Source organism: Physella acuta, unplaced genomic scaffold (genome assembly GCF_028476545.2).
Source record: "Physella acuta isolate Inbredline_101_S28 unplaced genomic scaffold, ASM2847654v3 ptg000178l, whole genome shotgun sequence".
In the NCBI taxonomy this organism is placed as follows: Eukaryota; Metazoa; Mollusca; class Gastropoda; family Physidae; genus Physella; species Physella acuta.
Window position 1 is genome coordinate 439,618 of NW_026731697.1, and position 22,947 is coordinate 462,564.

Consider the following 22,947-nt stretch of genomic DNA (forward strand, 5'->3'; position numbering starts at 1 on the left):
TTTTAGGTATGCTTGTATTAGTTGACTTGTGAAGTATTGAGATACATTTAGATTTGCTCAGTTTAAGTCAGTGTACGGTGTGATTGAATTACATTTAGATTGGCTCATCTGAAATCAAATTACGGTGTGATTGAATTCGTGACAATATGGTGTGAAAGAAGTTTTATTGTTGAGGGCGTTGAAGTTACAACCCCATTAATCTGACCAGTGACCAACAACCCTACAACCCCATTAATCTGACCAGTAACCAACAACCCTACAACCCCATTAATCTGACCAGTGACCAACAACCCTACAACCCCAATAACCAGACCAATGAACGAGGAGCGTTTCATGGAATCAATGCTCACGGTTGGTTTAACACAACTTTCTAAAATAAAATGTTAAATTAATTACATCTTTTATTCTACACCAAGGTGTTGTGTCGATGTCCATGTTCACTGTAATAATTTAAATAAACATTCACTGTTTTTGCTAGGAAAGAAATATGCACTAAAATAATTTCCTATTCAAATGAAGTTCCTCTTCAGAAAACAACAGTAGTTTTCTAATGATAATGGTAATTTGTGACTATATTTCCTGTTGTTTTAGTCTTATACTCTAGTTTTGGTACATCCATCACGTGACTACCGTGTAGGACCAACAAGATGAATGTACATTAATTTCTACTTGATGTCTTTAACACAGAGTTGGTGACGGAAAATCCCCTACACCGGAACTCGTTGGGGGGGGGGGGTGCTGTGTTAGTTTATTCTACCTTATAACCACGTCTGTAAATTTGCCAAATGAAGATTTAGTTGGAAGGAAAAGACTTTAGGTAATATCCAGTAATATAATCATGTATTGATACGGATATTTCCTGCAGATTGCAATGTTTTGAATGTGGTTTTTTTTTTAATTCAGATTTTTTTTAACATCAACTAGCAAGCAGACTTAAAAATAAAATATTTTTAAATACAAATACTAAAAAAATAACCGTTTTAGATAGCGCTGATTCATGTTAAACAAAAAATACGCTTATACCCACCCCCTAAGTCTTACATCGCTATCTAGCATGTTTTCATATACCATACTCTCACATATTTTATAACATCCCATAGACCATTCTCTCAGAGTTTCTTCCGGGCATCTCTTCGGGGGGGGGGGGGGGCGAAACCCCCCCGAAAAAATTTTAGCCCCCCCCCCCCCCTGAACGAAATGAAATTTATATAATTTATATAGAAAATATATACTTTTAACAGTGTCCGCCCCCCGAAGAAAGTTTACCGCCCCCCGAAGATTTCAAGTGCCCCCCCCCCCCCGGAGAAAAAAGTCTGGAAGAAACACTGCATACTCTCTCATGTTATGTAACATACCATAGACCATATTCTCTCATATTGTGGAATATCCCATAGACCATACTCTCTCATGTTATGTAACATACCATAGACCATATTCTCTCATATTGTGGAATATCCCATAGACCATACTCTCTCATATTATGTAACATCCCATAGACCATACTCTCTCATATTATGTAACATCCCATAGACCATACTCTCTCATATTATGTAACATCCCATAGACCATACTCTCTCATATTATGTAACATCCCATAGACCATACTCTCTCATATTATGTAACATCCCATAGACCATACTCTCTCATATTATGTAACATCCCATAGACCATACTCTCTCATATTATGTAACATCCCATAGACCATACTCTCTCATATATGTAACATCCCATAGACCATACTCTCTCATATTATGTAACATCTCATATTACATCATAACGTACCTCAGATATTTGTATGTGCTTTATTTCTAGAAAAAAAATGTATGCTAAAATTGAATACTTGCAACAAGTCAGGATTTAAAAAGTCAAACGCTGTATTGTATAACAGGATGTAAACAATCCATAACCCTTACAACACGGTATGACAAGAAATGACAAACCACGCTCTACCATGCCGATGTTGTAGGCTATAATATGTGCAACATTCTTTACATGAATTTGATTTTATTAGCTAAAATCTTGAATCCACACATATGAAACAAATCATACGATTGTCACTCTAGTGGGTTGTTTGTTTTTTATATAGAAAAAAAATTAACTCCACAATATGTCATTAATATTCTACAATCAACCAGATAAAAATGTTACTTTCATGGTACGCTAAATGTATTGTTTCGCTAATTGTATGTTTGTAATTCTCAATCAAGTTAACACCCAGTCAAAAAGAGTGTTGTCCGACACTGTATTTCTGCACCCAAGTACACGTAAATAAACGCAACATGCCGTACGACAGTGAGGTGAGTGAGATGAAAAAACAAAATTCCGTGACGCCGTACCCAGCCTATGTCACCGTTGTTTCATCACCATCCTATGTTGACTGAGGCGGTGTGGGAGATAAGGGACGTAATCGAAAGAACGTTTTCAAGTGGCGATAGTTGGACGGCCAAGGTAGGGTTAATAAATCAAAGAAAATATGCTGCAAGCGGGTGCAATGACTAATTTAAAAAAAATTATTTGATTAAATTAACATATTATAGATTGTGTATGTGTTTGTGTACACAAAAGATTCGTTAATTACAGCAACCGCCAAACTAAATCTCACACGGTACAAGCGTTTCTTTCAGACTTTTTTCTCGGGGGAGGGGGGGGGAGGACTAAATTTCCGAGGGAGGGGGGACACTGGTAAAAGTATATATTTATTACTTAAAATCGTTTCGTTTGGAGGGATGGGGGGGGGGGGTAGACTGTCTTCGGGAGAGGATGGCTCAGCTAAGAGATCCTTTGTACTGATTAAATTTAAAATTTAATTAAATTAATTAACTGTGCTAAGGGACAAAGCTTCTCGATTTTTCTATAAAATACTTTTTGTGACGTGGAGGTTTTTTCTAGCTTTTAACCGCTCCTATTACGCTTTTCACCTGTCTATTATTAGCAATATAGTAATCGATAAACGGGGTTTACCAATTTTTGTTGTCCCACTTTTCGAAGAACGGGAACTACGTTTTTGTTTTGTTACCTACGGAAAACTCCACATCACATGACATCAGAAGGAAACCTTTCGTTGGCGGATCACACCATTATGTTGAGGGCACAAGAGTAGCTTTTATTTTTCAAATATTTGCAATGCTTTTATTGTATGATATAAATTCAAATAGTAGTTTTTAAAAAAAAAGTTAAGGTCCCATTCAAACCTGATGATCTATGGGGCAAGGGAAGTAGAATACACCTGTTTCTGTAACCTCATCACATGAAGGGATAAGTGTGGTCAGCACTATGACCAGCCGCCTTTACTTTCCCTAACGTGAGTTAAGAACTCATCAGAGCTGGGTGGACTCCGGTCTCACGGACGTTCTACTGACTAAAACGCGGATTCGAACTCGCGACTTTTGGGTTAGCACTCGAGCTGTCTACCGCTAGACCACTCCGTCCAAACGATAGTGAGGCTGTTATTATTTATTAAAAGTTAGATTCTTGTTGGCTAAAAACTAACTAACCGCCCGGGCTACAACTTCCAGATATTTAAAAATAGAACGGTACATTGCTCCTTCCGTTGATATATACCAAGGGTTTAATAATGAGCCTCACCATGTGCTATTTTGGTGGTGGGGGTTGGAGGGAGGGGGAAGGGGGTCTTAAGAGTCGGTTGTCACATAAAACGTATACCCCTGACGTGCTCATTCATGAAAATATTACTTGGGGCTATTTTAAAAGCACATGTTTATTAAACAATTTAAATTATTTTAAAGGAAGTTGGAACCTATGGCTTAAAAATTGGCAAGCGTGCTTTAATGTTTAGAAAAAAAAAGGCAATTAGGTTTACTAGTACTACATGAAGGGTTTAGGTGGTTGGCGTGTTGTCACATCCAATTATTCACAGCTGCTGGTTGGAGCGACACCTATGTTTTTAACCCAGTAAACCGAAGCAGAAGCAACACGGATATTATGAAGACTTTTCCAAGTCACGTGTCACTTGTGCAGTATAAGAGGTGCATTTTACCATGGCCTCCTTTATTTATAGACCTGTACCTTTCACTGGTGGGTGAATCTGGGACACGTGTGTCAAAACAAGCACACGTCTAACACAACCGCACGGCAACACGTTTGGATATTCATGTGCTTGAAGATAACTAAATTAAGTTATAAAAAGGTGAGTTATGAAATTAAATTGTGTAGGCCTCATAAAGAACATTGTTACTTACGTGAATCAATAATGTAATGAAATTGAATTATAAAAATTTGATTTATGAATCGGTGTAGGTATCCTAAAGAACATTGTATTGTTGAGACAGGGATTACTCATGTTAATCATATAATTAGATCTAATGTAATGAGGTTTAATTATAAAAACATTGAGCTGTGTAGGCCTACTGTATGACCTAGTTGAAAGTGAGATAGAGTTTACTAACGTGATTGTAATGAAACATTCTTTGTGCTGTGTCGTCTGATGAACTCCTACAATTTAATTTTCATTCAAGGTTTAAATTGGAGGGGAGGGGGGCGGTTTAAGGAATATCCGTACATTTTTACATATTGGTAAAATACTTTCAGTATAATCAAAATGTTGAAAATAAAGCTTAATATGTAATCAAATACATCCTACGCCCCAAAAAAGAATGTTTTAAAAGCCAGCCCATTAAAATGCTCGAGCATTTTTTGTGTGTTATACAAGAAGACTACACCCACCCAACCGCACCTCTTCCGTTCCACAGTATCGCGTTACTAAAAGCTATTTTATTACGTCGAATAGCTCGCACAACTACAGTACACTAAATGTTGCCTGCCAGTCATTCGATGTTTACTTAGCATATTAAACAAAACATGGGGCTGTAAAACCACGCCAATCTAAGTCTGCCTATAACTTCTGGGAGATAGTAAAATATCTTTAGCTTTAGCTGCAATCGGCGGCTAAACAAAGTTGATCCTACTTTGGTTTAGTTTAATTTGAGTGCTGTGAAAAGCTAGTAAAGAGCGAGAAAAAAACAACATCCGTTGTTGTTTTGGTTCTATTACAGTAACCTCGACTCCAAAACAACGGCGTTGCTCTTGTTTTGCCACATCACGTGAGTAGTGAGTTAACACGTGACTTTCACGTCGTATGAAAATATCTAGTTCATTGTTTCATGTTCTTGTTTTGGAATTTGGACTAATTTAATGAAGAGTCACCTGCTGTTATAAAATAATTCCCCAAAGTTATTTTTCCTATGATTGGGTTCAAGAATCGCAAGTTTTATTTTTATTGCTGCTTCTATGCCTACTTGTTTGTGCTGAACGACGATCTTACGGTTTCAAAAGGTTATAGGTTTAGCTGAGGACTAGGGTTGGGCTTACAGAAAAAAAAATCCTCTTGTTATGAGATGCAAATGAAGTGTTAAGCTTTGTCTATAATACCTTATACTTATACAGTGCTATTATCACAGAAATATGACGATAACAATGCCATTGAACTCATCAAAGTAACTTTTAAATTTTGTATTTTTTCTTAAGTAAATAACTTTTGAAACGAAATTTTACAGCAGACCTGAAGTGTGAACACGTGTTGAGGAACAGCAGACGACAATGGGGCAGGCGATGTCTTCTGAGACCCTGAGTATATCTGGCGGGGACGGCTACAAGTATTGGGTAAGTGGGGGTTGGATGGAGTCAAATAAGTGTGAATAGAGAGGAGGGAGGGATTTAGTTAGGGTGACTGATTGGCCGATTCAATGTGTGAATGATTGAATTAATGATTGGGGTGTAGGGAGTTACTGAACAACAGTTAGTGATATATGTAGAGAGGGGGGGGGGGGTGCCGAGTGGCTGGGTGAGTAAATAGTGGTAGCCTCTGACTAAGTCGGTTACTTATTGAGTGATTCAAAAGTTAACTGAGTTAGTGAGTGATTGACGTAGGGGGTGTGTGTGACTAGGTGAGTGAGTGATAGTGTGGTCTTTCCAGTCTCGTACCGGCCACACAATTCCTTCACATGCCAAGACTAAAGAAAAAGATCACATCTACTTAGTCTGCCATATTGTCCGTTTAATCAAATCTCTAATTCTCAAAACCTCTCGTCTTAACGTCAGTTCTGTCTGTCTCCCAATCAGTGCGTGTCATCCTAGGGAGCGGTGATCATTTAAACAAGGTTCCGTACCTGTTAGATTACCCATATTGGCTGCAGTACTGAACCGGTGATCATTTAAACAAGGTTACCTACCTGTAAGATTACCCATATTAGCTGCCGTACTGAAGCGGTGATCACAAGGTTCCCTACCTGTAAGATTACCCATATTGGCTGCAGTAGGCCTACTGAAGCGGTGATCATTTAAACAAGGTTTCCTACCTGTAAGATTACCCATATTGGCTGCAGTACTGAAGCGTTGATCATTTAAACAAGGTTCCCTACCTGTAAGATATCCCATATTGGCTGCAGTACTGAACCGGTGATCATTTAAACAAGGTTCCCTACCTGTAAGATTACCCATATTGGCTGCCGTACTGAAGCGGTGATCATTTAAACAAGGTTCCCTACATGTAAGATTACCCATATTGGCTGCCGTACTGTAGCGGTGATCATTTAAACAAGGTTCCCTACCTGTAAGATTACCCATATTGGCTGCAGTACTGAAGCGTTGATCATTTAAACAAGGTTCCCTACCTGTAAGATTACCCATATTGGCTGCCGTACTGTAGCGGTGATCATTTAAACAAGGTTCCCTACCTGTAAGATTACCCATATTGGCTGCAGTACGGAAGTAGCTCCCGTGTTTTAAACTGATTGTTTTCTCACTTTGTTTTAGTGATACATTATCTAATGAACGGGTCATGTAGCCAGTTACAAGTTGAAGGACGGATCTGAAATAACACCAACGAGCCGGCCCGCGGCATAACATACGCCGCTATTTAGTTGTTTCTAATTTTCAATAATTCATAATTTGTGAATTCGACAGTACCAACGCTGACACTGAAAATATTTCTTTAAAACACTATAAGTAGCTCGTTAAGGACCATAACCCCCCCCCCCTTCCTTCCCTCCCCCCCCTCCTCTCCCCCCCCCCCCCCCTACGTTTAAAATCGTTGGCTCTGCTTGTAAACATTTAGAGTGAACACAGCTCACTAAAACCATGTAGGGGTGGGGAGGTAGGGAGAGCGTTTGCAGCTTGTTTTCTAACGGCTCGAAGAAGAGAATTATATATATAGATAACGTGGATAGGAGGGGGGGGGGGGATTTCCATTTCACTTAGAACATTTATATTTTATAAGTGTTTTTCAAGTGTATGTGTAGGGAGGGATGCCTATTAGTGTGTGTGTGTGCGTGTGTGTGTGTGTGTGTAAAATGTTTAATTGCAGTTTTGTGAGTTTCACTGTAATTTAACTTAATAGAGTTATTATTTGGAGGCCCATAAGGGGGGGGGGGGGCTTATAATCCCCCACCCCCTAACACAACTCTACTAACGATACAGGCCTTGGCCAAATTGTTTTTATTACATAAACTACTTACATTTTTCTTAATTAAAAAAATAAATGCCATTTCCCTTTTGTTTTATGAATGACCAGGTTGGCCTGACGATGAAGCCGTTTGCAAGGGGCTGTAAAAAAACAATGTACAAAGGCGTGTTACTGGGTCAAGGTCCGCGTCAGTGGGAGAAGGTCGTGGCCAAGGCCTTTACCGACATCCCCGGCACCAAGGAATTCTGGGTACACGAGCTCAACAAGTCCAACGTCACCAAGCAACTGGCGGCCAAGTTTGTTGAAGATTTCCCATCCCTGTGCAGTATCCGAGTGAGTGATCTTTTCTTAGTTTGATGTTTGGGGTCTTCCGTTTTGAATCTAGCTCTTCCTGTTTGACCGAAGTCACGTGATGTTGAAACAGGCTCGACCGTGAGCCGAGCTTGAGATTCGATAGTTACCACTCGTGTGATCTACCACTCAGCCAGTCATTATGCAATCAGTTTAACAACCACGTATTGAATTCAGTTTTAATTCTAAAATCAAATTTTTTAATTGACTGGGAAAATCTGGAAAACTGCCGATATACACGGGATCTGGCAATAGTCTAGTTAAAAAAAATAACCATTTCTAAATGGTGTTACTAATTATTATTTTTATACTTCTATTGTCAATTATCAGAATATAATCCATTTCAAACCCGATGGTCTATAGAGCAAAAGAATATAATCCTTTTCAAACCCGATAGTCTATAGAACAAAAAAATAGAATCCATTTCAAACCCGATGGTCTATAGAGCAAAAGAATTCGTGTTCACATATTCCCATAACCCTAACATGTCATAACATCTCAATTGATTGTGAGGCGAGCTCTATGCCAATCCACCTTTACTTTCGCCTACGAAAACAATGGAGTCGTACGCGGAAGCCAAAATAAGAACTTTCGTTTTGTACGCTACCACACGACCGTCAAAGTACCACGTTGTCGATAAGTCAATTAATTTTATGTATCAGGTTGTCCTTCCTGGCATCGTCCAAATGGATAAAGTCTCCAACGTCAACAAATGGCTGGCAGGAAGAAAGGGAAAACGTAGCTTAGACCAAGACGAGTGGATTTCTATTGAGGAGCTCATCCCAGGTATTGTACTTGGCCATCAGTTAATACCGCTCATTGGCTGATAATTAATTTGAAACACTGTTTTGGGTTGGTTCAAGTGTTTCTTTATTTATTTTTTGCGAACCCATCAGTTCATCTTCTTTTTCACATGTGGTCAGACCCACACCCAATGACTCCAACATAACCACTCATTAGTTGAGTAGTATTCACTTTTATTATTTTGATTTTTTTCAAACAATTAACGCTAGTAAACTTTTTTCAAGTTTAACAACACGAACGTTAGCGATTGTTGACAAGTGAACATTGTGACACTTTGAAAAAAAAGGGTTAAGCTTTTTTTTTTTTTTTAAAGAAAAACTAGCTGTAAGAAAAAGATAAAATGAAACAAAAAGATAAATGCTTAACGCAATATTTCGACAAAAATATTTGCACTATTTTTTTGACGTAACGTTTCCAATCTGTAGGTGATTTGGTCCGGTTCTGTCCATGGTCGCTAGAAAACCACACAGAGGAGCACGCCGAATCCGAACATCTGCAGGCCTTCTCCCACTACACCTACAAGTTCACCAACGGCACCCTCGTGGCCTGCGACTTCCAGGGCGTGTGTGAGAGAACCGGCTCCGCCACCAGATACATCTTCACCGACTCCACCATCCACTCCAGCTGCAAAACCTACGGCCTGTTCGATAAAGGTTTATTCGGCATCACCGAGTTTTTCAAACTCCACAAATGTTCCAGGATATGCCGAGACTGGCCAAAGCCGACGCCTCTAACCCCGCCCCCGACGTTTGATGAAGCGTGTCGAATTCAGCTGACACCGTCCACCGAGTTTGAGAACATTGTCTTCCCGGCTAGTTACCTCGCCCAGACCAACAACGCCGTGTCTAGGACCGACAGTGGCAGGAGGAGACACGCCAGTGATCACGTGACCAGAATGTACGCAATTAGAACTGACGAGCCTATCCAATCATATCGAGGGAATGTCCGTCGTCGACGTTCAAACAGTTTTTGTGAAAATGCCCCAAATTTGACAACAGTAGCGTCGGTTCTACCCCCCGCTGTAGCTACCACCGCGGATACAGACCCGCCATCTTATGACGCCGTCATAGCTATGCAAAACTCGCGTGACGTAGACAGGGCGGGAAGGGCGAGAAATGACACGAGATCTCACGCCATCTTGTCTTCCTCTTCGAGCTGTCCTATTCTAGACACGGACCAATACCGAATCGAAAATGAAGCGGTGTTGAACACGATAAGTCGTAGTCAAACCAGCGAGGGCCCGAGCCTGCGCAGACAAGACGCAACAGAGGACATCCGGGACAGAAGCTGGAGCGACAACGTCACCAACTCCAATCTCCTACACCGGCGGTTGATGAACCCGACAAGAAACGCCACCCATGCACCAGAGTATAGCAGTTTAGTTGGCGAGTTGCGTCCCTTGCGTATCCCTACTGCTCCCAGCATAGAAGACGATAGACTCAGTGCGACTTGAAATCACTATTATTTTGTTCCATTTTGAACAATAACTAAGCAAATAAATAACAATGCTACGACCACAGAAAGAAAGCTGTGCCGATAGACAGTATTTTCAATATATTTTAAAACACGGCCGAAAAAAGGACTAGATTATACTACAAGAAATAAAATGGAAAATGTTGAAAATGAATATTGTCAAATATTAGTAGATCTAATAATGAAAGCCTGTATATAAGCAATACGTTTACTATTGAAAACGATTTTTTATGACTAATTACGGTTCCTTGCTCACGGAGTATCCTGTACAGTATTTCATGTTCAATCTCTTTGTTTTGTTTTTAACGTCAGCAAGACAAAACTCATTCTAAAACATTCCAGATCTAGTTAGACACTCTGCCAAACCTGAGCACATTAATAAACCTGCTCTAGTTCTACTGTCTAGTCTACAGTGTTTAGAAGTTAGTCCAACTCTAAACCTGGACTGAGGTGTGACGTTAGTCCACCCACATCACTATGTTAAGTTTTAATCAACCTAATCTGAGGGCATGTTGTTTATCTTTCTTGTGTTGATTGCATGCAAATACCAAATTTAATTTTACTGCAGTATTTTAATTGTTGGCCAAAGTCTTTTGAAAAATTTTACTGTGTACTGTTGTAATTGTTAGCTGTATTCTTGTAAAATTTTACTGTATGGACCATTGTACTTTTACAAGAAACAGCCATTAAATACATGAGAAACAGCCATTTAATACATGAGATTACAGAATTCTGGTCAGTTTTTACAATCAAAGGACACAATTTTTAAACACTATTGATGTGACTTATACTAAGAAGAGTCTTTTATATTTGTATAATTTTTTAAAAATTGAAAATAAAAGTTATCAACTGATATCTTGTTGATTATTTTAAATCTTCCTTTGTAGATTATTCCCAGTGGAGACTGGCAGTTCCAGAGGTGGCTGCTAGTACTGTACAGGACTCATTCCAACATATTGGTTCCACAGACATACTACTTTGTACTACTATACATACATGACTCATTCCAACATATTGGTTCCATAGACACATTACTTTGTACTACTATACATACATGACCCATTCCAACACATTGGTTCCATAGACATACTACTTTATACTACTAAGCATACATGACCCATTCCAACATATTGGTTCCATAAACATACTACTTCTACTATATTACATACATGACCTATTCCAAGTCACTAGTTCTACAGGAGAATGACACATAATTAGTATAAATTATACTACAAGTCAAGTGTTATTTACAACTTTTTATTTAATTCAACAAAGATAATAATTGCCTGCATATTTCAAATCAAGTACATCAGTGTAGAACAGTTTTAATTTTCCAATAAAAAAAAGTGTTACATCTGAAAAGTTTATCAGCACAATGTAGCAGTAAAAAAACAAACTTGTTTCCAGTAAAGCAACAAGAGAGCAGATTTAGCCTTCACTAAGTTAACACATCAGCTATCAAACCTTCGCCTATTATATTGTACACTTTGATAATATACAACAAAAAAATATGTGATTTACTACATGGGACGGCTATATTTATTATTTCTATGCAAATATGAAAAATGCCAAAAAATCCATAAGAAAAATGTAATCTTGGCATCAATGAACTTGAGTTGTCATATAATTTGCATATAAATTGGTTCTTCCAATGGTTATGTAACCAAACTTTAAACAGTGATAAGACAAATTGTTTTCAACCAAGAATGGCAATAATGCATTCATGTGACATGTCAAGACTTAACCTAAATCAACTTTTGCATGAAACTTTGCGGCAGACTTTCTAAGGGGAATAAAACAATTCATTTTTGGAAGAAAGAGGTGAGAAAACTAAAACACAATGTTAATTATCAAAAGCTTTCATTACATTTAGTTAAATAACAAAATATTACTTTTAATGAAAAACTGTCAAAAACTAAATTTCTGCCATTAATTGAGTACAATAAAAAATAGTTATTTTAATTTTTTTTAAATTCTTGCTTCCCTCTAGCTTTTCTGTGTTAAAAAGTGGAATGTAAAAATAATAAAATTTCTGTTTTATTAATAAATTATCTTTGAAATTTAAAAAATTAACAATTTAATGCCACCAAAAGTTTAACGCTTAAGACTAGATTTGATGTTAGATAAAAATTTCAAATAGTTGATTAATTAAGTGCATTTACAGTTACAACCTTAACTGTAGCTACTAGATCTTATGACTCATCTTAACAAAAACAACCAAAAAATCACATTAAGCAGATTCTAATACAAGTAACAACAAGAAATAATTTCTTTATATGCAAAATATTGTCATAATAGATGTTTTAATAGATATTTTTGGTCATTCATTATCATTCAAATTGATGCATGTATATGGTTACAAAAAAAATAATCAGCATTTACTAGCAATAAGAATATTTAAGTTTATTTACACAAAAAGAAAAAGTGCAATTTATTATGTTGGCATATAATTTATAGAAAATAAATGTGATACTTTCTTATAGAAAGCAACTAACATATTTCAAATGATAGTGAAATAAATTGTACTTTGGTCAAACATTGAATCAATGCTGGGAAATACAAAATATATGCATTCATCCCATTCAGTCTCAATAGAATCATTCATTTCTTCAATCCATAGAACTCAATCTGATAATATGTTGTACTAGAGTTCATTCATCAATGTTGAATTCTGACACTATTACTAATGTAAAAGAAAAATATTTACATACTTTTCAAATTCTGAACACATTTAATCAATCGATAAAAATATATTGGATTATAAGTGAAAAAAGTGCACTTTGTTTTTAATAAATTGACAATTCACTGTCACCATTTACTGAATCGTGATATCCAAATAAAAATATAAGACCGGACTTTAAAAAAATGAACATCAATTTTGGAGGCTAGTATACACATGACAGTCCTGGGTCTTAACCAGAATTGGCAATGCTTTAACTCATTTACAAAAATAAAAGATCCTATACTAACTTAAAGGCTAGCATACACACTGACAGCTCCTGTCATAACCAGAACTATAGCTGCTTAAACTCACGTACAAAAATATATAACCCTGTATACAAATTTGTTTGCTTCAACCTCCAACAGGTGAGTGGTTTAAAACAACAATGTGAAGGATCTGAGAGAAAAATATTTGGGCAAGGTGAAGTAGTTGATCACTGTTTTAGCTTCCCAACTATCAAGTTAAAGGTGGCATATCAGATATTAATGTGGCAATCCATCAGCTGTTTCTTGGCTCCACTAACATTAGAACTTGCTTAGAAATAAAGGTTGCCAAAATAAAGCATCAGTCAGGTAAAATTGTAGTCTCACTGAGTCTTCACATAAATAACTTATAGATGGTCTAAAATATTTAACATACTTAAATCAGCCCTGACTTAAGAATTGATCTAAAAATAACTAAAAATTGTAACAGAGCTGCTGTAAATGTAATAAATTTGGCTGATTAAAGGAAGAATTTCAAACTCTATCCTTTAAATGACAGAAATTTGGGATGTGCTGACACTTTGTTTCTCTGTTTGAGCCTCATCACCATTTAGGCACTACAAATAAAAATTGAAATTAATTCTTAACTTGTGGGTGGAAGCTAATAGATAATAGGGTGTTGACCGCTAACATGCTTGCATGCCACTTTTCTAAAAAAAAACTGCTCTGGATTAAGAACAAGTTTTATTTAAGATACCTCTACACATAAGAAATGCATAAAAGGGCTGTGGCATCTATTAGCTACTGACATTGAATGGAAAAAACTAACCCTTTTTTTTGTTATGAGAAAAGTTTTTTGCTACAAACAGCAGCCATTTTTAGACATCACAGCCCTTGTTACAATTACACACATCCTACCATCTAAGTAAAAACAGTGAACAATTTAACTCCACATGTTAAATGGTCCACATGTTAAAGATTCTACCTTCTATTTCAGATCACTAACAAGGCAAAAGTTAGGTATTTACAACTAAGTCTATAAATACAATTCACACTATCTCTTCTTGTAATTTCAACCTCTTCCCTTCACTGACCTCCACAGTATCTAAACATCTTTTTAAAGAATCTGATCCATTGCCATCATCTGTCTTATTTTGTTTAGAGGATGGGCTGTCAGTGTTTACATCAGAGATTGTTTCCTTCTTGTCAGAAGCTGCCTCAGTGCTAGATATACTGTTTGTGTTGGTGTAAGTGTCCAGTACGATAATTATACAAGTCATGTTGTCACAACCTGTGCCATCACCATAAGTGTTGGGGGCAAGACAATGATCAAACAGCTACAAGAAGTTGAAAGAAAAAGATATTAATACTTGACATGCGCATGATTATATTTGTGTAGATGAAACAAAAAGCCTTCACAAACATAAATAGTAATAGATTTTAGACAAAATGAAAAATAGTTTTGGTCCTTTTATATGACAATTTTACCATAAAAATAAATCTGTTTTATTCCAAGATTTTAAAATAATATTGCTATGTTTACTTGGGCTGTAACTTAATCAAAAATCTCCCCAGAATTAACGCTAATAAATAATGAAATATTTGTGTACCTTAAGCATTAGTACAGACCAGTGAGTAGGAGAATAGAAAAAAAGTGTTGCCTCACTGATTTAAGTTAATCAAGCTTGGTCTAGTAGATTTTTATTTAATGGAAATTCATGCAGTTGAAAACAAACAGTACTAGAAGATTGATGTAACTTTGTAAATACCTCTTCACATATTAGAGAAGGCTTTTTCCTCTTTTCTGGATCCTTTAATTTCTCTAATATATAGTCAACAACATCTTGACTAGAAAGATAATTCCTGTAGGATGATAGAAAAGCAAAATTAGGAACAGTTAAAACATTTACATACATAGCTGATATTAAAAAGAAAACTGTCATACCATATGCCATCACAAGCAATCACAATGAATTGGTCATCATCACATAGCTCTGCCATTTCAATGTCAGGCAAGGCAGTTATCATCTGCTCTTTAGCTGGCAAGTCTTTGTTTTGTTTATAAACATGGTCCCCTGAAAGCAAAAGTGGTTTTACACTGCATTCCTTATGATTAAGGGAAGTCATCAATGGCATGGCAATACTAATTTCAATGTCACATCAAATTGTACATATTAATGTTTATTTTTAAAATTTTTTACATGAAGTAAAATGTTTTTAAAAAGTACCTATTGCCCTTGATAAATTTAAGCCACCGTTGACACGACCATCCTGAGTGACTTTACCCCCAGCCTTTTCAATTCTAGATTTTTCAGAGTCATCCTCAGGTTTGTGATCAAAGGAAAGTTCAACTGCTTTGCCAGCCCTTGATAAGACACATCTAGAGTCACCTGCATTAGCCACAATAATTTTTTTTCCTTGCAAGAAGACAACACAAGCAGTACAGCCACTATCTGAACCAGGCTGCAAATTTAAAAAATACAGTTTCAAGTTCAGTTACACACATATCAAATGTATTTGTTTTAGAATGCCACAGTGTTATTTTTAAAATACAAAACAAAAAACTTGGGAATTTATGTACAAATTTAATGCATACCGATTGTTAAAATGTCTTTCAAAAAATTAGGTATAATGACATAAAATATCAAGTCAAGTAGTTGAAGCAGTAGCAAACAGAAAGTTATTGATGACATCCATTTTCAGTATTTGGACGTATTTATTGACTAGCAATTTTTGAAATCACAATTCATTTTTAATACATTTTAATTTTCTTGCACTTACTTCCTCTTCTTTAGCCATGCCCCAAGGTAAAATCTTTGAGCCATCTCCTTTACGTTTTACTTCCTTAACTTCGTCTTCATCATCTTCATCATCATCCTCACTATCACTAAATATAACAGAATATTAAACTGCAGGTATTTAAGCAAAATTCATCATATTGCACAACACTAAGTTTACACATTAAAGTTAATCAAGTTGTTTAGTGTTGGCTAGTGTATACTATTGGAATGTCATCAAAGATGTGTAGAGACTTTCAAAATATATTCATGACAAAATTTTTAAATTCTCTGCTGTTTTAAAATTTCTAAATTACAAAAGCTAAATTATCAATGGTAGTATTACGTTAAGATAAAGTGTTTTATCGTTCTTTCAAGTACACATCTAATTACGAAAGTTTGTTATTATATTAATTAGATCAAATTTTTATAATTCAAGATAACTAAAAATGTAATCCTCATAAAAAAACTTCAATAAATTTTACACATAAAAAAATATTATTTTCTTAATTAAAAACACAAAAATAAACAAGATGATAGTAATTTCTAAAATTAACCTCATATCTTCCCATCCTTCTTCATCATCATCTTCATCCTCGTCATCATCATCTTCATCACTTGTGTCCATTTCTCCATCCAACAAGGCCATTTCTGCTGCTGCTTTAGCCTTGCTCTTTCTAACCCCAGGATTTGAGTACAAACCAGAGCTTGATGGCTCAGCCTAAACGATACCAACACAATCATATACTTAACAAACCCACTTTATATGTAAAGTGTAGTTAAATTATTGCATAAAATGGTAACAGGTAAGTGTGAACACTTTCTTTTTTAAATTAAAAAGAATGTGTCAATTCTGAAATGCTACCCTACAATGAAAACTTACAGAATGACACAGGTAATTCCATCAATACTAATATTTGTGAACAATGAAAATGTGGTTCATGTTAAAATCCCAGAAACAAATTGTGCAGTGCCAAAGAGTCTGACAACTGGAAATTAATTAATTAGATTTTCTATTGTATTAAAACTAATGTAGATAATATTGAAATTAGCTGTTTAACAAAATGTTTTTAAAATACATATTTTTTTACATAAATTAAAAATAAATGCACTAATCATGTAGCATTATACATTATAATGTTTTGTTATTCATGCTGATTAACATAATGAAAGAAAACAATTTTCTATTACCTCATTTGAAGATCCTGCTGCACTTGAAGAGTTTCCAGCAGTAGTTGATGAAGAGCTTCCAGCACAATCTGAAGAACTTTCACCAGTGTCAGTGGAGCTTCCAACAGCATTGACAGAGCTTTCACCAGCCATAGAGGAGTTCCCAACAACACTTGTGGAAGAACTGTCTTCAGCAAGAGAAGAGCTTTCAACAGCATTTTCTGTTGTTTTGCCAGCAACAGAAGTGCTTTCAACTTGTGATGAGGAGGATACACACTCATTGTCATCCAAATTTGTTTGTTTATTTTTTATAAGATGTTGAGATCCACAGTTCTTAGCATTGTCTGTTTTATTTTCAGTAACAGATTTGCAATCGCCATCTGGGGAATTTGAATTGACTTTATCACTAAGCTCAAGTGGACTCTCACTCTGGACAGTGTTATTTGAGTTAAGATCATGTGTACCATTAGATTCTAATGAAGATTCTGCGCTTTCTTGATTTGAAGATGATGAACAAGACTGCGGGCTATTTTTAAACATATCTTCTCCATTGCATGAAGATGAGCCAGCTTTTGCTGCCAAAGCCGGGCTCTGTGAGTTATTTGTATTTTGATTGTCTTTGGTGGTATCATTTGCATTACTTTTATACTGAGCCAAAAGTTGATCTAAAGGAATGTTGGCTTCTTCTTTCAACAAGTCAGTTTCTGTTCTTCCTACAGGTATTTCTGCAATAGAGATTTTACAGGAATTGTTAATAGTCATACATATTTTATAGTCATAAAGATTAATCCCTTTTCTTCTCCTTTAATTCCTATTGTTATTTTGAAAGGGATTGCCTTCAACACAATTTTTGTATTATGTTGAGACTTTTCTTTCTGGATTTGCTTCCCCATAGCCTTTGTCCACCCAATAACACTCTACAATGCACTGGTTTGATTTTGTTGCCTTTGCTCCTAGATAGGTTGGTGTCCCCAGCAAACAAGCCTCACATATATAAGGTCCGAACTCTGGGATTTTTCCAAGTTAGCAGTCATGCACAAAATAAAACCAATTAAAGCTTTTTTAATTAAAAGTGTAAATTTTGTGATTTTATAAAATAATTTGCAAACACTTGAATTGTGTGTTTCAGTCAAATACCAGATTATTTTAACCCCTCATAAAACCAAAAGAGCATCATAATACTTAACAGCAAAACTACCTTCATCATGAAAATCCATTTCATTGTATCCAGCAATATCTCTCAGCTCTTGAGCAACATCATGAGTAGTCAATGATGCATCAAAGTCCAAAAAAGCATTCTGAATAAATGTGGTTGGATCATTGCCTATCCCACCTTGTTGTTCCATCATCTTTTTAATAAACTTGGGAAAGTGACTTTCACAATACTGTGCAACCTCTGACCCTAAAAAATAATTTTATTGATGTAGAAATGCAATAGTTTTTTAATTTTAAAAAAAGATGTAATAGAAAAATAATTTATTTAATTAGTACCTCCATGTCCATCATATACTGCAAAAAATGAAGTCTTTGATTCTTCATCAAACACCGGTATGCAATTATGGGCATCCTAAAAGATTAAAATATAAATAAAGGGGTTATTTCTGTAGGACCTGTTAAAATAAACTTAAAAATAAAAACAAAGAAATTTTTTTTTTTACATCAACCTAAGACAAATAAATGTGTACTGTATTTATCAAAATAAGCCTAACAATGCAAGCTATGGGATTTTGATTTGGTGTTGTTGGGTCCCTAATTGGAATAAATGAAAACACTGCTTGTCTATCTAAATCTCAATACTTTATTGCAAGAAGAATTTAATATAATGGAAAATGTTCCTTTCAATGACAAAAAAAAAAAAGAGAGATTTCAGTTAGATTGAGAAAAAATATTCTTGGATCAGTTTCCATTTACTTTGAGTTCAGCTAACATACAAGAGTATCAATAGATAACAGAAGTATATCAATAAATTTCATAATTATCCTCACATTTGAAAAAAAGTTCCACATATTAAAAGTGATTCTAGGTTGTTATTTTTGGTGCCTTTAACCAATTTTCCTATTAGAAACTAACTTTTCTAGGCCAATTCTAGCAGTAAGAAGATGTGCATTCGCATATTACTAAATAGCACTTAAGTAACCTGGTTTTTCTTGTTACCTAACTGTTTGCTATTCAGGGCTATGAGTTGTCCTGATGGGATTAGCATGATAAAAACTTGAATACTAGATTTAAATATGCAGTTAATTTTTTTTTAAAAAAAGATGTTATACTTAACTTACAGACTAAATGGGTAGATCTCTTTACTAGTTCTAGATATATTAGATTCTAGCCCTAATGATCCGCCCAAAGCACAACCGCTCTACCACACGATAGTTAATTTTGTTAGAAGAGTAAGGCTAAAAGAGTAATATGAGCCAATTGCTCAGCTCTTAAGGGTAATTTCAGCCCATTTTTAGATTGTTTAAGGTCATTGGATTGTTAAACGCCAAAAGCTTCTTCCGACTAGTCACTTTTTTTATGACTAGGGTTTACACTAAGTAACTAATCATTACGCATCTCAACTATAGTTTCCAGTATAATCCTGAAGCTATAGGCTATCGCTTATTTATTTTTTCTTCTGTTAAACGTAATTTGATTTCATAGGTCTATCCGTCCATATATATATATATATATATATAAAATTGTATAAAATAGCTCATGGGGTAATCCATAAATGACATCACGCTTTTTTTTGACGATTTTTACCTCCTCCCCTCCGTCACACATCGTCACAAAAAGCCAGACCCCCCCCCTTAAAATGACGTCACATCTCAGCCTACAACCCCCCTCCCTCTTATCACACAACGTCACAAAATCACGGACCCCCCTTCCCCCTATGAGTGTGACGTCATTGATGGACGACCATCCCGGGCCCGTTTTCTTGAACACGAATATCTCGCATGCGTTGTAGTACGCTTTAATAGAAGCAATATGTAACATTTGAACTCACAATGCCCCCAAATCCGTTTTTCCCTCTTGCTGGGTTGGGGGGGGGGGGGGGGACTATGACGACAACAAATCTCAACAAGCTCCTAGCAATGTCTTGCTATGACGTATGCAGCTATACGCTACACTGTTCACTTCTAAACCAAAGTGAACTCACAGTGACCCTGGCTACACCGTGTCGGTATTTTTCTTGTGCTGATTAGAAAACGTGAGCGGGCGATCAATGGAGCAACGATGTTTTTTTAATAATTGGCGTGTTTAAAAACCTAAGTCTAGAAAAAAAATATAAAATATATAATTTAAAAAAAAAACAATTAAAAAAAGACATTTATGCAAACAACTCAATGGAATGTTAAACTTGGATAAATGCACTTTACTTCACGCAAAAACAAGAGCTTTGATAGGTTCCGATCCCGTAACTGATCGAGAATCGGGAGGTAATGCGTCCTCCACTTGACCACGACGTCTAAGATAATTACAAAATATTTAATGATTTTGTATATACTACTATATACAGCTAAATATAGGGTATTTAGAAATAGCAACACAAGAACTAACGCTAGCTATTCTGCATAACTAATTACAATAAAAGACAACAAAATATGAGCAAATCCACAAGAAAAATCAAATAAACATAAAAGGTATAATTTTAATACAGGCTGTACAAGTGCTTAACGAACTTAATGCCGGGTCCCAATAGCGGCCGATGTTATTAGGACCCAGGTCCCAATAGCGGCCGTGGCTATTGGGACCCGGGTCCGAATAGCCCCTTCCTAAAAACAAAGGCCGATACTATCAGAAAAAGATATGCATGCGCAATGGAGGGAAACTACGACTTGCCTTTGCGGCGATGTTTTCGATGATACTAAGCATGCGTGTGTTTACAACCGCAGAACCCTAGACCTAACCCCAACCCTAGGTCACTGCGCAGAACTATCTTTTGCCAACAAGGTGGAGACGGTGGGGCAAAAATCTTTTTCTGAGTAGTCACTTCGAAAAACAAAAACATTCAAAAAATAAATTTATAGAGACAACAGCAAACTAAGCCTGCCAATTTTGTCCGCCTATATTTCAATGGGAAGAAATCTAGCAGACAACACATTTCTGCTGAACAGCAATGAACTGTCAATCGCATCACAACAACACTCCTTAAAAACTAACCTACCGTATCACTGAGTATCAGTCATATCATCCCCTTGGGGCCCTAGACTCTAGAGTCTAGCCTGACCTAGACCTAGCCATTTTTAATTAAAAATAAACCTGTTTTTTCACGGTAATCTATCGTTTTGGGTACGTAAAATCGCCCGCGGCTATTTATGTACGAAAACGTTACCTCATTGTCAAGGCTTTTAATAGAAGTATATTGTCATACTTGTGTGTCAAATATTATAGATAAATGAATAATAAACCTAAATCAATGGCTTAATATGTCGATGTAGGCCAGAAATTAACTTTAAACAGCAGTGTCTGAGAGCAAGATTTGCTATATAAACAGCAGCCATTTGTAAAATAGAGTGGCTTCCCCCTGAATCTGGCGCTAAAAGCTTATAAAAATAAAACTTAGACAAGATGGCTGCTATATTCAATGAGCATGGTTGCATCTGTTGGAAACATCGCTAGTCTTCATTTATTACGGAAAAGTTTTAATTCAATTGTTTAAAAACAGGTACATAAATGAATCAAAGAAACATTTTTGAATTTTTTAAAACATAAATCCTCCTCAAAATGTGAAATAATTATTAAAATTTAAGGAGTCACCTGTTTTTCACATTACAAATCGCGGGCGATTTTACGTACCCAAAACGATAGATTACCTTTTTCACAAATCATTTTCTAGGCTAACGATTAAATTTGATAAATAAAATTGATAGCCTATCAAATTAAAGGTAAATAAATGTAGTTTTCAATTATTTAAGTAATCTTAAACAATAATGAAGTTTAAAACGGTAGGCGACGCCCTAAATATTAGGCCTAATATTTTCATCAAAATGTCTAAAATCTAAAAATAACGCACCTCTTGAGTTACCCTCCATCCTTGCATGGATGACGCACCGTATACAAATCCATTACAAGTTTCATCAACTGAATGTTTATCAGTAATTGGCGAAGAAAGATACACGCCCATTTTAAAATTATCAAGAACTAATGCTTTTAAGTGTATGTCATTTCTGTGAAACAAATAAAAGCTACGCCTTCACACGTGAAGAAGTGGCTTGGTTCGTAGTTTAAGGCCGGAAGTAAGTTTACTCTCTATTACAAAAGGTAATGAAATTGTGCACAGCATAGGCCTACCATTCATTAGGCTAGGCCTCTGACCAAGTGACAGCTGTGGCTGTGAGTGCAGGCTAATGAGAAAGGCCTAGACTCTCTAGATAATAATATGATGATTTTTTTTCATCCTGAGTAAATACTCTGTGATCCTAATAAAGTGATTTGTTTAACCCTCTCATTAGTAGCATAATTAGTATTTGACAATTACTTATTTGTATATGCTACTAGCCCTGCATTATTTAGCCCCATACGATACATATAAAATTATTAACAGCTGTTTGAGGGGAAAGGAGGGTTAACACTCTTAACGCCACCTGCACACGCCGCTGTAAATATGCCTTGATAATGATAGTTTGATAGTGACAATATGTTCCTTCTACATCACGCCCGATATGGAATTACACTATGTCAAAGAAAAAGAGTCTTCTACACAAATGTTTTGTCTCGGCGACCTAGAAAGTTTAGTTACAAAATCAAATTACTGAAAGCTACACTCGTCTATAAATAAATATGTACGACAAATTTTTAAGATAAGATAGACAGGGATATGGGTGTATGACAAAGGCCGACTTTCCAAGTCGTACTTTTTATGTTCATGTCGGCTGTTTTTCCGTGTCGGCTTTTTGTCCGGTACCAAAGCGCGCAAATGAGAATAGACCTGGAACGTCCTGAAGTGTATGTTCATATCGCAAGGCAAGCATTAGGCTGGAGAAGCAGAGTTTCTTCCAGGCATCTCTTCGGGGGGCAAAGCCCCCCCGAAAATTTTTACCGCCC

The 22,947-nt window shown here is 36.1% G+C and overlaps 2 protein-coding genes across 4 annotated transcripts; one reads left to right on the top strand and one right to left on the bottom strand.

Moving 5' to 3' along the window:
• The first annotated feature begins 5,511 nt into the window (after nucleotides 1–5,511).
• Nucleotides 5,512–10,844, top strand: LOC131936398 (eukaryotic elongation factor 2 kinase). Its single transcript, XM_059293363.1, has 4 exons — nucleotides 5,512–5,619; nucleotides 7,529–7,753; nucleotides 8,434–8,557; nucleotides 9,001–10,844. The coding sequence occupies exons 1-4, from the start codon at nucleotides 5,557–5,559 to the stop codon at nucleotides 10,026–10,028; spliced, it is 1,440 nt and encodes a 479-aa protein (XP_059149346.1). The 5' UTR covers nucleotides 5,512–5,556; the 3' UTR covers nucleotides 10,029–10,844.
• Nucleotides 10,845–11,278: 434 nt separating this feature from the next.
• LOC131936452 (putative protein phosphatase CG10417) lies at nucleotides 11,279–22,138 on the bottom strand. Of its 3 annotated transcripts, XM_059293443.1 has the most exons (12): nucleotides 21,917–22,138; nucleotides 18,412–18,487; nucleotides 18,119–18,322; nucleotides 17,385–17,645; nucleotides 16,942–17,300; nucleotides 16,308–16,471; nucleotides 15,755–15,860; nucleotides 15,202–15,436; nucleotides 14,919–15,048; nucleotides 14,743–14,836; nucleotides 14,068–14,310; nucleotides 11,279–13,590 (listed from the first exon to the last, which is right to left on the bottom strand). In XM_059293443.1, exons 1-12 carry the CDS (start codon nucleotides 22,025–22,027, stop codon nucleotides 13,522–13,524), a joined length of 2,052 nt encoding a protein of 683 aa, XP_059149426.1. In that variant the 5' UTR covers nucleotides 22,028–22,138; the 3' UTR covers nucleotides 11,279–13,521. The 3 variants fall into 3 exon arrangements, with proteins under 3 accessions (XP_059149426.1, XP_059149423.1, XP_059149424.1); XM_059293440.1 differs by having other exon boundaries at nucleotides 16,942–17,645; XM_059293441.1 differs by lacking the exon at nucleotides 11,279–13,590 and having other exon boundaries at nucleotides 13,705–14,310; nucleotides 16,942–17,645.
• Between the last annotated feature and the right edge of the window lie 809 nt (nucleotides 22,139–22,947).

Bases quoted from the DNA above. Each gene is read 5' to 3' on its own strand.
- LOC131936398 (XM_059293363.1), top strand. From the start codon at position 5,557: ATGGGGCAGGCGATGTCTTCTGAGACCCTGAGTATATCTGGCGGGGAC. The intron at 5,620-7,528 runs GTAAGTGGGGGT...ATGAATGACCAG, and splicing joins GGGACGGCTACAAGTATTGG to GTTGGCCTGACGATGAAGCC. The intron at 8,558-9,000 runs GTATTGTACTTG...TCCAATCTGTAG, and splicing joins TATTGAGGAGCTCATCCCAG to GTGATTTGGTCCGGTTCTGT.
- LOC131936452 (XM_059293440.1), bottom strand. From the start codon at position 22,027: ATGGGCGTGTATCTTTCTTCGCCAATTACTGATAAACATTCAGTTGAT. The intron at 18,323-18,411 runs GTACTAATTAAA...ATTATTTTTTAG, and splicing joins AGTATATGATGGACATGGAG to GGTCAGAGGTTGCACAGTAT. The intron at 13,591-14,067 runs GTCAGTGAAGGG...TTTTATTTGTAG, and splicing joins GATGTTTAGATACTGTGGAG to TGCCTAAATGGTGATGAGGC.